This window comes from Rhea americana, unplaced genomic scaffold, assembly GCF_003343005.1.
Source record: "Rhea americana isolate MKP2758 unplaced genomic scaffold, rheAme1 scaffold_66, whole genome shotgun sequence".
Taxonomy (NCBI): domain Eukaryota; kingdom Metazoa; phylum Chordata; class Aves; order Rheiformes; family Rheidae; genus Rhea; species Rhea americana.
In genome coordinates this window covers 2,554,425-2,567,756 of record NW_028186823.1, presented here as the reverse complement: position 1 = coordinate 2,567,756, position 13,332 = coordinate 2,554,425, and the positions used below count along the sequence as shown (strand labels likewise).

General features: G+C 40.2%; 1 protein-coding gene across 1 annotated transcript in view; it reads left to right on the top strand.

The window, feature by feature from the left end:
* Positions 1-13,332, top strand: part of LOC146586721 (pinopsin-like) — an 85,558-nt gene that overhangs the window by 17,570 nt on the left and 54,656 nt on the right. Inside the window, exon 2 of the mRNA XM_085320851.1 lies at positions 6,378-6,703. Within this exon, the coding sequence (XP_085176977.1) occupies positions 6,378-6,703 (326 nt within the window). The remainder of the gene's footprint in view (positions 1-6,377; positions 6,704-13,332) is intronic.

Sequence of the window (13,332 nt, the reverse complement as noted above, 5' to 3'; positions counted from 1 at the left end):
CTGTAGCYGACAGGTCCTGCTGCAGTTAGGAGAGGATTTGTAGATAGGAAGTGCCAGAGTTCCTCACGCTATCCGCTTTGTTTCCTCCCTGCTTTTGYAACTGGCCCTTGGTGGCTGATTCTGGAAAATAGTCTTAAAGGCATCTGTGGGTGCAAAGCTGGCTCCATCACKCCTTGGGTCTCAGCAGCAGCTTGGCAAAGGCTGAAGAGCTGCGGCAGATGGCTGCTCTCTTGCCCTGTGCCTACCCTGTGGCTGAGTCCCATCCTTGGCTCAGTCTCAAGCAAACAAATTTGCTATGGGCTACGTTGGTGTTCGGAAGTGTAGAGACTTGTAAAAGAACTATCAACATTGCTATGAATCAGGTACAACTGGAAACATGTAAACACCAGAAGAAACAGCAGAACAAGAGTTCAAAGGATGGCCTATATAGATAAAGAGTTCTCGGTTATAAAGTCAAGGTAAGTGTTGATTCTGGGAAGCCCAGAGGACAGTGTGCTGCTAAGACCACAGCACAGATGACTCAAAAGCAGAGGTCCCTGCACCCTAACAGGAGGAGGATGGCAACAAGGGAAGGGTACCACGTGTTGCATTYGCCATTTCTTTCCTTGTTAGCTCACTGTGAGAAGAGATACTACACATAAAGGTGAGCGTATTCCAGGCGTACCTTCCAAACAAGGGAAAAGAAACGGTGAGCAGCAGCCTTGCCTGAGATRTATAGAGGTTGATGTGGGCAAGAGTCTCAAACAAAAGACCACTTCATAACAACTGTGGCATGAAAGAGTATAAAAGCTCTTTCCAAAAACCAATTTCTTGCCAAAAAATAAGAAGAACCCAAGGGGTATGATGAGGACTTGATAGCCAGTGTCCCTTGTTCTTCCTGTTGCAAAAAAAGCAATCTTGGCCAGGCCTCTTGAACATAAATACCTTTGTGCTTGTGAGTTTATGGGTGTGAGAGTGCAAATGAATGTAAGTCATGAGAGAATGAGTGTGAGTGGGTAATGAGTGTGGAGTTTTTTTGTGCAAAAAAATTCACCTTTTTCTCTCTCTCTCTTTTTTAAAGAGCTTGCACTGACTTTTGATCCATTAATTTCCTGTGAAAGAAGGGTGCATTTCTCCAAGCCCACTCTGCCAGAGCTTATCATGGCTTATTTCCATTGCTATTGGTCATTCAAAACAAGAATACAGTTTAGGATRTATTTTGTCATGCAGCCTTCGTTGTCCAGGTGTGGGATAATGACCAAGAAACTTCAGGAGAGCAAATGTACGTAAGTTAGCAGTCAAAACACTTACCCAGTACAGGCTGAATCTCTAGAATTTTCAGTTTTTCATAACCCTCAGGCTATTGGCAACCTGCATCATGTTTCCAGTTACTGCATCACAGTGAGCAGTGTAAAATAGCAAAAAGTAATATGAAAAGGTAATGCTCTTAATTGGGGCTCAGAGCAACAAAGCTCAGTGATTTGTTGTGTCCTTCATCTAGTGCAATACTCCCTGTGCTGTGCTTTCATGAAGAAATGTACAGGCTTTTTAATAAAAGTGAGTAGTAGATAATGTCTCAGATGGTAATCCTATAAATGGATGTCTGTTCTGGTTTATGACTYGAAATTGAATTTCTTGCAATCTACTCGCTGCAATTCATTGCTGCATAGAAGAGTCTCATGCCTCAGATGCAGCTTGTCTCGAAGTCACTTATTTCCATGGCTAATTTTTAAAGAACCATTTGTTCCTCTAATGCAATTTGCAARGAGTTTTTATATCATCTTTCAGTGCTGTTTAGAGAGAAAGCTAGCTTTGTTCTGCTTATGCTTGAAATATTGGGGGAGAAAATTAAGTTTCTCTGTGCTTCTGACTGTAGAGTTATGTGGCTCAGTATCAGCTCAAGCCATTGAATATTTCTTGGAGACAGATTAAACTTAGATGTAGATTCCTGAACTAAATTTTGTTGTAATTTTAGAAAACATTACTCAATTGAAATTCATATGTACAGTCTAGCCAATTGCAAATGTTACTGTAAAATAAGAAGTAATAGGCTAAAGCACTGTAATTAGTTTTAAAATTATAGTTTTATTTTTTTTCATAGCTGTCATGAATTTTATTAGTTTGTTTTCTGGCTATTAAAACTATGGAGTCTTTTTTTATCAACCACAATTCTGAAGCTTGTAATTGCTTCCYCCCTCCCCCCTAAAAAAATGAGATTCTCACCCCTAACTCACATGACTGCAACAGACATGATGCAGAACAGAACACCAGATGATTGGGATTTCCACAAAGGCCACTACAGTTAAATGCATATGACATTAAGAAAACTCTGATATGCAAAGATAGGAGGCACAAAGAAAAATAAGAAGCTTTATACTACTTTATCTAAATAGAATTTGAAGATCATTTCAAAGTCCACAGAGTATTCACTGACTTCCTGAGAGACTACTGAAATGTGTTCATTTACTATCAGAAAGTTTTCAGGACAAAGAGGCAGGGGGAAAAAAAGGGCATGGAAGCCTGTCCTCAAAGTAAGCCCGGGAACCCTTTCGGGAGCGCTGCTGAAGCGTGAGAGTTGGTTTAAGCACGTGGTGCTTTTCATGCACTTTCACCAGCCATGGCCTCCTGTCCAGTCTTCCCTTACCTAGGCAGGGAATAAGCTTAGAGGAAAGTCTTGTGCTGCAGGAGTGCAGCCCCTGCGCAGAAATTGGCAGTATGGTCGGGGGAAGTGCTGCAGTAAACTCTGCCCTTAACTCCTGGTATTCCCGAGTGAGCTACTGTTTCCTCCTGACAGCTCATTCAATACCTGCTATGTATCTGGTTTATACACTTTTTTTTTTTTTTTTTTTTTTTTTTCCACTTAGTGTCAAACTGGACAATGTATATCAAAACTCATTTTTGCCTTTGTTATGAGATGTTGGTTCAGTCCAACAAACTAGACCTGTGAATCTGCTCTAATTGATCTATTGGAATGATAAAGGAATCAGACTGGAAAATTTTCTGAAATTGAAAGACTGAGGATATTCTTAGCAAATAGAAACTGCAGAGAGTTATCAGTGCTCATAGTCTGCCACAGTAGTGGAACAGGGTTATTTCTTGACATGTATCTCATGTTAGTTTTGTCCAGTCTTGGCTTCTCTGTTGAGAAGAAAGGCCCTTCATTAGCAAGGTTGGCTGGAGCCGCAGTGCTGGGGCGGAGAGGGTCAGGGCACATCTCGTAACTGTGTGAGCACTGCACAAGGTCACTCCAAGCAGACAGAGAGATGGATGCCATAGCCTCTTTTCTCTGTTTCTCTTCCAACTGGCTAAATAAGTGCTTTTGTTACTCCCAACCATTTCATTTGAATAAATTTCACTGCTAGAAAAAGCTACCTGTTTTTATTTTTATCTTATTTTTGGTTTTTAATTTCACTCTATTCTGCCTCTAAAGCACCAGTTTCATTATTTTGAAGTATGTGTAATCTTCCTAAATAGCTATCATATCCTAGTTTAATATATTCTGCATGAAATTCATTGTATTCTTTTAATTTTTCATTTCTTTTATGATCTGCCTCTTTAGTGCTTTCCTCTTTTCCGCTTGTTTTGAAAAGCACAGAAGTCAATCTAGCCTGATATTAATTTCAGTGCTATTAAAAAGTTCAAGTATAAAATAAGTCTCAAGTCTTACTGTGACAAAAAGAAAAAAGATAAATATTGATTTTTTGGGGGTGGGGGAGGAAGGGAGGGAAAAAATCTGTGACTTGGGATTCCATATATCACGGTTCTTGTCTTCCAGAGAATAGTGTAATTTGTATCATGTCAGCGGAACTCARTAATGAAAGGTGAGTAAAGATGAAATGGCTCTTGCCAAGTTGGGTAATTAAGAGTCTGCAATCTTTCTCAGTGTAGAGAAGAAAAATTATTTGCTATAATTTAAAGGAAAACATRTGAAGGTTTTCTGTGTGTTTGTCTGATTGCTAATCCTTGATTAATTCTTGACTGACAATGCCATGGTCCTAATTTAATAACTGAGTATTAATTCTATGTCAGTTAAAGACAGAAGTTTTCTTCGGCTCAAAGCAAGCAATCCTATATTTATGGCCTGTAATTACCTCCAGATCCATGAATGCCATAAAGGCATTTGTCATAAATAGCAGCATGAAAGAAAAGCTGAACCTTCTTTTTCCCATTAGCTAGTAGATAAAAATGTGAGGAAATGTAAAAGAATACTGTAAATCATGGCAATATATATCACGAGAAGAATTCGGKTAATAGTGCAGCCACAGGGACAAGTAGCAGAGGGGGCAGCCAGACTTCACCTGGTCAGCATCCATCCGAGGAGCAGGATCCTGAGATAGGGAAGTCTGAGCACCCTATGCGGATTTTCTAGGCAACACTGTACAATACCATTGGCAAAAATACATCTTTTCTGCTTATTAAAAATAGGTTACTTGTGCCCTCAGTTGCCATCAGAGATAAAGCAAGAATAATATAATCTAGCTGTGGAGCACTCAGMTGGTTTTCAAGATTATTTCATATTAGTCCATGATGGTCTAATMTGAAATACATAAACAGATCTAGATCACCTTACTGGGGCCTATGTTCCAAATATAAGATCTGGATTTTGCCATATGAGCGAAATGTTTCTAACAGAGTAGATTGTTTAGGCAGATTCTTTGTTTCTGAGTCTGTAATTTAGAACACAGTGTTTTTTTTCATCTCAAGATATGGGTTAAATGTAGGAATTACCGCCAAAGGCTTTCAAGAGCTGTGCAGTCATATGTTATGTGGGAAATCAGATTAGATAAGAAACGATCAGAAATTCTCCGCTGACTCTAAAGTAGATAGTCTAGCCTTAAATAGGTTTAAGGCTGGACTCTTAAACTGTAACTCGGTGGAACTGCATCATTTTGCAGCTCTAAGTGTACCTACTTTGTAGGTCTGACTTTCCAGTTGTATACAGAAAAGAATGTAGGGGCTTTTACAATAGAAGGTATTTTTTTCCATCATCAAAAGTTGTGTTTTTCTCACTCCCTTGTGCCTATTCCTCTTCTCGTCTCCTGAAACGTAAGGGATTCTGTTTCAGCAAGCGGTGCTTGCGCTCCCACTGGGTCTTACACCAACACCACCTCTGCACAAAGTGGCTGCAAATTGTTGTCAAAATGGCAGGAGCAGCTGTGCCTGCATTCAGCTCCCCAGGAAATAAGTGCCTAAATTTCAGGGAAGGAGAATCAAAATCTCACTGCCATCCCACATGTGGGAGGGAACTCCAGGAGAAACTGATAGCCCAAGGGGCGAAAAGGTGGATTGCACCTGGGGGTTCCCCTGAAGATCAGCTATTTTGTTTGAAGATTTGCAGGAAGTAGGTACCACTCACTCAGAAACAGGGAATTTGGCAGGGTGGGTCTCCTGCTATTGCATACTAGGCTGTTAGTAATAGCAAGGATCAAGAAGAAATTTTCCTGGAAAGAGCAATGAGGTGTAGATCCATTCAGGTTTTTCATCTTGCAGGATGAGAAGCAAGGGCCCGGACCCCACTGGAAAAGATGGCCTTAAATTTCTTGTAACAAGCACCTTCTGCAGTAAGTCCCAGGAAGTGGTATCCAGCATTGTGTGGCCAAGGACTAGCTGTAAGGAGAGGAAAAACCTGAAAAATGGCTGCAAAACAGAGTCATGACTAAGAACCAGTGATGCAAATCCATAAAGATTTGTAAAGGGAGTGGAGTCCTTGAACCTTGGAAAAGAAAGTTGAACTATCCTATAGCACAGACTTTTAAAGCTTCTACTGGAGGATACAGATGGTTCCCAGTGCTTAGGCCTCAATACTAAATCAGTACTTGCCAGATTATATGATGTATATGTAAATAAAATTGTAACTTGACATATCACACTCATGCCAAGAATTACCTGTTGTTATCCTATAAATGTGATCAGAACTGAAGATTTATCTGGCTGATGGAGCAGCAGTGCAAAGATTTCCTTTGTTTTGGGGCTTGTAATCTTGAAAATATGGGTTTTTGCATGTCTGAAAGTCAATGCAGTATTGTAAAAGGCTCGTAGAACTCCAAGACTGAATACCTCTCAGTGAGGAAATCTTTCAACAATTTATTAGCTCCTGTGGAAAATGAATTTCCCTTGTGTAACACTAAAACAGCTAACTTTGAAAACCTGCCTAGAAGAGAGAAGGCTCTCAAGTGCAAAAGTCTTCCAGTRAGCTAAATATGAGCTGAAGAAAAATTGATGTGCTGGGCAGAGCAACAGGGTCCAGTGTGGATTTAAATGTAGAGAATAAAAGAACTACTTTTCATTGTTGCTTCATATAATGTAATAAAAAGAAAATAGTCCAGTTTCTCAGGGTCTGAAAACAATGCCAGGTAAAATAATGAAAGTAAATGTTTACATTGCTTGGTTGGTTGCAGGCATTGTGTCCCTGATCTCCTTGGCTGTCCTGTCCTATGAGCGATACAGCACTCTCACCCTGTGCAACAAACGCCGCGCTGACTATCGGAAAGCCTTGCTGGCSGTTGGCGGTTCATGGATTTACTCCTTGATCTGGACTGTGCCACCTCTTATCGGATGGAGCAGTTACGGGATAGAAGGTGCAGGTACCAGCTGTTCAGTACGCTGGTCCTCTGAGTCGGCCAAGTCCACATCCTACATCATCTGTCTCTTCATATTCTGCTTGGTCGTTCCTGTAATGGTGATGATATATTGCTATGGCCGTCTCCTTTACGCTGTTAAACAGGTAAGTTACTGCATGTTGTCAATAGTGCAGGCTGATCTCAGACAAATGCTGCGTGCCTCCATTACATAGTTACGGACCCGCTGATGGTAGTGAGCAAAACAACATGCCAAACCAAATGAAAGACCGCAGAAAGCCTGAAGGAGGAGCAGGAAAAACTGAGGGTGGTGTCTTCAGTAAGCTTTCACATGTTCCTCGGGATCCAATGAGAACAAAAAGTTATCATGCAAATACACACTGGGCGGAGAGGAGCCTYRTGAGGTTCAACAAGGGCAAGTGCGGAGTCCTGCACCTAGGGAAAAATAACCCTAGGCACCMGKACAAGCTGGGGGCTGACCTTCTGGAGAGCAGCTCTGCAGAGAAGGACCTGGGAATGCTGRTGGATGACAAGGTGACCATGAGCCAGCAATGTGGCGGAACTGCATTAACATAGAATTTAGTCTCCACAGATTAAGAAGTAGAAATTGTTAAAATGCTGTGACATAGAAATTGAAAGAAATGAGAGGATGGATGTCTTGTTTATGCATAGGTAAACATGTTGGTTGATGTTGGTTTTACTGCTAATTTAACCTTCACCCAGATATATTGRTTTGCTTAGAATACAGTAGAATCATAGAATTATAGAATCAGGAAGGTTGGAAGGGACCTCTGGAGATCACCCAGTCCAACCTCCCTGCTCAAGCAGGGTTACCTAGAGCATAGTAGACAGGACTGCATCCAGGCGGGCCTTGAAGATCTCCAGAGAAGGAGACTCCACAACCTCTCTGGGCAACCTGCTCCAGTGCTCCGTCACTCTCACAGGGAAGAAATTCCCCCTCACGCTCAGGCGGAACTTCCTGTGCTTCAATTTCTGCCCATTGCCTCTTGTGCTGTCGCACGGGACAACTGAGAAGAGTTTGTCCCCATCCCCTTGACACCCTCCCTTCAGGTGCTTGTACACATTGATAAGATCCCCCCTCAGTCTTCTCTTCCCCAGGCTAAACAGGCCCAGCTCTCGCAGCCGTTCCTCATAGGCCAGGTGCTCCAGCCCTCTGATCATCTTCGTAGCCCTACGCTGGACTCTCCCCAGTAGCTCCATGTCTCTCTTGTAGTGGGGAGCCCAGAATTGCATGCAGTAAATTGTTTAAAATAATACTAAGACATGCCTCCAACTGGTTTAAGGTATGCTGCAGATACTCCAAAATGAATGTTCAAAAAGACCCTGCCAGGAGATAGAGAATTGTGGAGTTTTAGTACTCTTGAGACAGTAATGAAATGACTTAATGATGAATAATGATGAATAGGTGTTCTCTAGAAAATGATTCTTTAAAATGTTCAGATGGATTAACTAAGGTGTTAAATGAGGGGAAAAAAATGCAAGGGGAGGGCAGTAAATCCCAGAGTAGAAGCTCTAATTCAGAATTAAAGTGGAATAGTTCACTTYTGATTAGTTATAAAGAATTAAGGTCAAGCCTTTTCTGTAATTTGTCAAAACTTTCTGGACACTCGAAGCCCAAGTGGGAAATTTTTCCTGGCAGAATGCTGGGCAGGCAGTAAAATGCCTTAGATAAATCATACATTAATATACATCTTAATACTGTGAAATAGTAATATGGAAAAAATTTCCCTTGATTATAAACCAAGTGAAGTTGCAGACTATCTCTGGTCCCTGAGTAGTAGTATCCCCTACCATTAYATTAAAGAAAGAGGTAGGATCCTGGAACATACATGACTGCTAATATGCATGAACTACAATTTTCTTATCCTTTTTGCTCATCTTTCCCTTAGTCCTCACTGCCCACAGTCATGATGAAGACATACAAATGCTTACGTGAATAAAATGTCTGTAGCATATTCTTTATTTTGTAGTTATAAATGCAGACTTCTTTGAAATTTAATTTTATTAAAAGTAGTAATCTCTCAGATCTGCCTGATGAGTCTCAAGAACGTGTGGTAAAAATACTAAGGGAACAAAGTATCAGCAAAAAGATATATGCAATCCATAGCCATTTTTTATTTAGACGTGAGTCTAAATAAAAGATGTCTCTTACTTGTGGTGACCAGGCTTGTTGATTAATTGGCTATATAAAGAAAAAAAGGAGAAGGAATAGTATTCTTCGCAACTCTCTCTCTTCCTTCTTCCAAGTGCTTTTCAGAATGATTAAGAGGTCTCTGGGACACTGAGGTTAGAGATACCTGAGAAATACTGTAAATGGTGGGAGTGGAAARGAATCAAACTTGGATCTTGCATAATCTGTTGGAAGGTCTTAGGGAAGTAAGGTTCAGTTCAAAGGAACTCCAGTGAGGATCATACTGAATCTCTTCACTAAAGGTATACAGCCACAGGGCATACCAGCAGCCTGAGTATTGATCTTGTGTAAGTCTTGAATAGCTAAATYTTCAATTTTTGCACCAAAATTTTAACATTTTCTTGGTGTTTCCAGATTTCCATGATAAGTTATATTTCATCAATAAGAATCTTAATAAGAAAACTCAGTATCATATCACAATCCTGAATTCTTGCATTTCCTAAATTTGCTGTGATATATATCTAAATTTCCAAAGATTATATTGTGATGCAATCACTCGAAACAATTTTTTTCTTCAGTTTGAGGTCCTCTAACTACTCTGTAATAAACAGAGGGGATTGTGAAATGCTAAAGTAGATTGTATTTCAAAATGGAAGAAGAGCTGAACAATGGGCAAATAAAAATATAATAATTGTTACAAATCTACAAAGATTAGGTTGAGTAATACAAAAAAGTTAGAGAGGTTATCACATATGTTGTAATGCTGTTACTACTGAGCAAAAAATCATTAGCTTGCAAAAGTCCATGTTCTTGTCTCATAGAYTAAAAAAAGTCTTTCTGTAACCCTCTCTGTAGTACGTTAGAAGAAACAGGAGAATGTTGCAAAYCCAATAAGCATATTATCTCAATTTAAAATACTGTGTAAATTTTCTAAAGTATATGTTTCGTATGTTTGCAAGATATATAGGAGATTGTATGTTACAGTATTGTAGCACTAATGGCTTGTGCCTTGAGATGAAGAGTGTGGGAGTTATGCCATTACTAGTACTGCAATGTAAATTAATTGAGGTAGAAGAAATGTCTTAATAGGTTTGGGATAGTTAATGCAAGAACTGGCATGGTGCCTGAATTTTCTCTTTGCAGGGACTGTAATTATAKGTCTACTTTTCTTTTTTTCTTTTCTAAATTTAGTCAGGTGCTATAGCATTCTGTCACTCTGGGCTTTAGTAGCTCCAATGAAATCATCTACAATCCACATAGTGGTAAAAGGCAAAGGATTTCAGTAATAGGATTTCTCTATAAAAGATATTTTTTTGAGGGAATTACAAATCAATAGCACCCCATATGAATAATGTTAACAGTGAGTGCAAATGCTATTACACAGTATTATAACTGCGGTGTAATATCAGAGTTCTTGACACTTATCAGAGTTGAAGACCCTTAGGAATTGCTAAAATATTTTCTTTTAACATATGCGTGTGGCTTTGTTTGTTTGTTTGTTTGTTTGTTTTCTCTCTCCCAAGAGAGGCTTTGTCTGGACGGCTGAATCTGGTTCTGCAGATGGTCTTTGCTGCTGTCTTTGTGCAGTATGCTTGGAGAAGTCAAGCTCAGTCCAGCCTGAGAAGTGGGGTGGGATGCACAGGTCATGGCCCTGGGAAATGCTGGAGTAGATGGGGCTTGGACAGTAAAAACACCGTGGGRATACTAAGCAAAGTAATGCTCAAAATGGAGAGTCAGTGGAAAAAAAACATGGTTTCAGAAGCTTTTAGGGATCTTGGCAGTATGTCAGATTTTAAGACATACAGAAATGTGAGTATTTTTATTAGACTTTTTCTTTCTAAGGYCACATTTTTACTCATGCTAATCTTGTGTCCAGATTTTGAGGCCTGTTGCTCCATTGCTGCAGATGTGGAACTTCAGTTTCTTCTTTAAGTTCTCTTTTAGATGTTACAGACCTAATACCTGTAAGAAGAAAGAGGCAAGATTTTCTACCCCACAAACTCTTACTCTATTCATRTGCATTCTAGAGAAGAAGAAGAAATTGAGAATAACTTATTTCTCATATTACAATCAGATTTTTTTTTAGTTTTTGGCTTATGATATTACTCTGTGACTCCATCAGTGTGTTCACCCTGGAAAAATGTTCTTTATAAAATCAGTGTCAGTTGTTTACACTTTGAAAAGTGGGCTCCCATATGTGCAATTACAGAGATTAGCATTGTGATCACAATAGCATAAAGGCACAATATGATTAAAATCTTCCRTTGAGGGACCCAGAGAACTCATAGAATCACAGAAWCATAGAACCAGTAAGGTTGGAAGGGACCTCTGGAGACCATCCAGTCCAACCTCCCCACTCAGCAGAGTCACCTAGAGCACGTTAGACAGGATCACATCCRGGCGGGCCTTGAAGATCTCCAGAGAAGGAGAMTCCACAACCTCTCTGGGCAACCTGTSCCAGTGCTCCGTCACTCTCACAGGGAAGAAATTCCCCCTCACGGTCAGGCGGAACTTCCTCTGCTTCARTTTCTGCCCATTGCCTCTTGTGCTGTCGCAYGGGACAACTGAAAAGAGTTTGTCCCCATCCCCTTGACACCCTCCCTTCAGGTACTTATATACATTGATTGCTAAGATCCCCCCCTCAGTCTTCCCTTCCCCAGGCTGAAGAGGCCCAGCTCTTGCAGCTGTTCCTCAYAGGGCAGGTGCTCCAGMCCTCTGATCATCTTTGTAGCCCTACGCTGGACTCTCYSCAGTAGCTCCATGTCTCTCTTGTCCTGGGGARCCCAGAACTGGACACAGGACTCGAGGTGAGGCCTCCCCATGGCTGAGGAGAGGGGCAGGATCACCTCCCTCCACCTGCTGGMAACAGTCTTCCTAATRCACCCCAGGAGACCRTTGRYCTTCYKGGCCACCAGTGCACATTGCTRGCTCATGGTCACCTTGTCATCCACCAGCATTCCCAGGTCCTTCTCTGCAGAGCTGCTCTCCAGAAGGYCAGCCCCCAGCTTGTACTGGTGCCTAGGGTTATTTTTSCCTAGRTGCAGGACTCTGCACTTGCCCTTGTTGAACCTCATGGGGTTCCTGTCTGTCCAGCTCTTCAGCTTGCCCAGGTCTGTCTGAACGGCAGCACAGCCCTCAGGTGTATCAGCCATTCCTCTCAGCTTGGTATCATCACACGAACCTAATGAAAATTAGTAAAACATTTGAAAGAGATCTCTTCAGTCTTCATTATGTCCCATTTTGATGCAAAAATCCTGCCCAGGAACGGGAGTCCCGTAATGTTGTTCCAAGTATAGTTTTCAGGCTGGTTTTGTGGAAAGTCTCATTTTGGCTCTTCTTCTTCTCTTTTTTCCACAAGAGGAAAAGTTGAAATGACACCATGTGAATCTTTGACCAAAAAAATCTGCAAAAAGGTAAATGAAAATTTTGAGTGAGAAGCTAGCCTTAACAATATGCCTTGTCCTCCACTCTGTGATGCGCATTCTAATACTTAATTCCTCAGAAACTGCTAATTTAACCAGTGACCAAAAGGAGGGTTCAGGGTCTCCCAGTACAGTAACTTTTTATGTTTMTTTTGAAAAGTGCCACTTGATTTCTAACTTCCAAGCATCTCAGGAGAACAAGGTGATCTTTTATTATCCTATCCCCTGACCTGTCACAATGTTGTCACCTTGTAATGGAACAGAGAGGATCATATTATGCTCTACAAAGCTGCCTTTTCTTACTCCTCTTGCAGACACTAAATTGCTAAATTTATTGGGAAAAAGTACTTATGTCTCTTACTTGATTAAGGAATAAAGACCCAGAATTAAACTGTGGCTCAATTCTAAACCTAAAAACTAATGTTGAATTCCATGGGGTGAGGTTTCAACTTTGCTGTATTTTTTTAAAGCATCCGATATAAATAACAGTGGTGGTTTTGAAATCTCCTATGCCCACAAAGAAAATTAGAGAAAAAAAAGGGAAAGAAGAGATGTAGACTTTTATGACTTCTTATTCCTTAGTCCTATTTTATGTCTGTATTATTTGGAACAGTTAAAAATATCTGTAAAAGAAATTGTTGCATCATTGTTCTTTCAAGTAGTCAGGAAAGGATTTTAAAGCGGAAAGATCGCTCCTGTGAATATTTCCAGTTCTCAAGCTYATTTTGAAATGATTGTTTTTTAGGAATACAACACATTAGCACAGARTGCTCAATGATTTAAACTGAAAAGAAATTATCTTCAGATAATACAAGGAGTAGAATGGAAAAGTAACAATTGTTCCATCATTCCTTCATATGCTTCGTATGTCTGTTTATGGAGAAACTTGATTTTCTGAAACTGTCATAAACTGATTGCACTGAAGTGATGACTTACCTTTAGAAAGCTAATAAGGCAGTTATGCACCATTAATTCTCTCTTCTAAAAGCCCCAACTAAAAACAACTTTGTAATCATAGACCTTGTTTTCGAAGCACAGCTAGAAATCTTTCCAGATCTTTTAATGAAAGAGGAAGTGCTAAAAAATCTGATTCAGATAAAGATGATATAGACTTGGTCACTTGGTTCCTACAGATCATCATTTTCAAATGTGATTTGGGGTTTGACTTAATTTAAAATATATTTGACCCTAACTGCATCTA